The 2,114-nt window shown below is 30.2% G+C and overlaps 1 protein-coding gene across 1 annotated transcript; it reads left to right on the top strand.

Annotated features, from left to right (window-relative positions):
• The first annotated feature begins 231 nt into the window (after nt 1–231).
• Nucleotides 232–1,252, top strand: LOC112771863 (olee1-like protein). Its single transcript, XM_025816683.3, has 2 exons — nt 232–510; nt 731–1,252. Exons 1-2 carry the CDS (start codon nt 342–344, stop codon nt 1,081–1,083), a joined length of 522 nt encoding a protein of 173 aa, XP_025672468.1. The 5' UTR covers nt 232–341; the 3' UTR covers nt 1,084–1,252.
• Nucleotides 1,253–2,114: the final 862 nt, after the last annotated feature.

Genomic DNA, 2,114 nt, shown 5'->3' with positions numbered 1-2,114 from the left:
TCGTACTCTTTTAGTTTTTTGATGGGTATAATACTAATTTTGACAACTAAAACGTCTCTAACAACAAACACGAAAATATATTTCTAGGAAAATATACCCACAGCTTAATAGTTTATAAGGTTAAATTGGATAGAGATGTGAGGCTTGGCTATAATATCTCTTAGTCATGACCCGCATAATTTTCTTTCAAATTTCCAAACAAAATAGTTACCACACAATCGTAGGGATCTAAAGACACGCTTCTATTATATAAAAGACCTAGTTTCGCATACATCAAATGATTCTCAATAAGGTAACAAATAAAATCTATACCATACATAGCATTAATCAAATAAAATAAAATGACAAAACACTTTGCAATAATCGCCATTGTTCTTGTTGTTGCTTTTTGCTTCTCATCAGTATTGGCTGATGATAAGTCTAAAGAACCCACCTTTACCGTCGAAGGAAAGATCTATTGCGATCCTTGCCGCGTCGAATTTGAGACCAGACTCAGCCACCCCTTGTCAGGTATGTAATTATTTTTCTTTTTTTATTAAATTTAATTTTGATGCACTATCTATCTATATATATCAGTATAAAGTAATTTTATGTACATCTAATTATCTAATTATATAATACCACATCAATAAAAGTAATTAATTATTTTTTACGCATCAAAATTAAACTCTTCTTCCTTTGCTTAAAATGTTTAAGAGTGATTCTAAACCTTAAATTGTAAACATATTAGACATAAAGGTGACATTGGAATGCAAGAAGATTGGTGATGAGAAGAACATAACATATACGGCGGAAACCCAAACAGACAAAAATGGATTCTACACGCTGCCGGTGATGGGAGACCACCAGGAGGAGATCTGCACGGTGCAGACGGAGAGAAGCAGTCATCCGAAGTGCAAGGAGCCAATGAAGAAGATGGACGCAGACAGAGTGGTGCTCACCAAGAATGATGGCGTCAGCTCCTCAAGGCGCTTTGTGAACCCTCTTGGGTTCATGACCCGCAACATTGATGCTAGGTGTGTTAGCGTTGCCAAAGAGTTGGGTATGTGGGTGGGCGCGGAAGACCAACACGATGAAGCTTAGATTATATGTTATGTCTTCTCCCCAATGAATGAATTATATATTATTATTCATTCACAAGAGAGCCACCTACCTCATTATTTCATTTTATTATTCTGTAGTCAATTAAAATTTTGATTTAATTTAATTGACTTATTTATTAATATTAGAACAATGTTACATGACTAGTAAATTTTATTATTTTATAAATATTTACTAAAATTTATATACAAAAATATTTATATTTTTTAAAATTTATACACATAAATTCATAAAATTTATTTATTAAAAATAATTTAATATTTATATTAGTCAAAATAATACAAAAAAATATTAAAAATCGTTCGCCAAAAAGTTTCTCTTAACCTTATTATAAGATTATAAGAAATTAAACTTTTCTTATAACAAAAGCAAAATAATCAAATAGTAATTCAAATGGAGTTATTATTATTCATATTATCATCATCTCTTCTGATCTCTTAGTTTTTTTCACGTGAAACTAAGTTGAATTCTTTCTATATAATCTGAAACAGAATAAATCACTAAATATTTCTATAAAATTGAGTAAATAGTGAAAACTATCCAAAAGTAGTTCCTGATCTTTTAGACGAATTAAAGTAATCCCTAATAAAATAAAGAAACAAATTAGTTCCTATCTTAAAAATCAATCCTCAATATTTCTATATAAAATTGAGGAATTTTAGGGCAGTTTGCGAAAGAATTTTGAGGGATCATATAATGCGAGGTTCATTGCTTGCTTCAATGCTAATCTTGGATGCTGATTGATATACCATCAACCGAGCTACTTTGGAGTATTTTGTTTGGTTTAGATTTGGTGCTACGTATGGATTTTTATGAGGTTGAAAATTAAGGTGGATTTTGCTGTAGCAGCTCGACTATGTTTGCAGGCGAAGTGTACCTGTTCATAATTGAAATAGAATAGAAAAGATAAATTGTAATTGAAATAAAAATAAAAATGATAAGTTGGAATTGAATATAAAGAGAATTACTTTATTTTTTAGTTAATTTTTTGACGCAACAAGAAAGTGACTTAT

This window comes from Arachis hypogaea, chromosome 18 (assembly GCF_003086295.3).
Source record: "Arachis hypogaea cultivar Tifrunner chromosome 18, arahy.Tifrunner.gnm2.J5K5, whole genome shotgun sequence".
Taxonomy (NCBI): domain Eukaryota; kingdom Viridiplantae; phylum Streptophyta; class Magnoliopsida; order Fabales; family Fabaceae; genus Arachis; species Arachis hypogaea.
Note: the sequence above shows the minus strand (reverse complement) of the source record. Positions and strands in the feature narration are given on the sequence as shown.

Coding starts and splice junctions, on each gene's coding strand:
- LOC112771863 (XM_025816683.3), top strand. CDS start 342: ATGACAAAACACTTTGCAATAATCGCCATTGTTCTTGTTGTTGCTTTT. Junction 511..730: donor ACTCAGCCACCCCTTGTCAG/GTATGTAATTAT, acceptor TAAACATATTAG/ACATAAAGGTGACATTGGAA.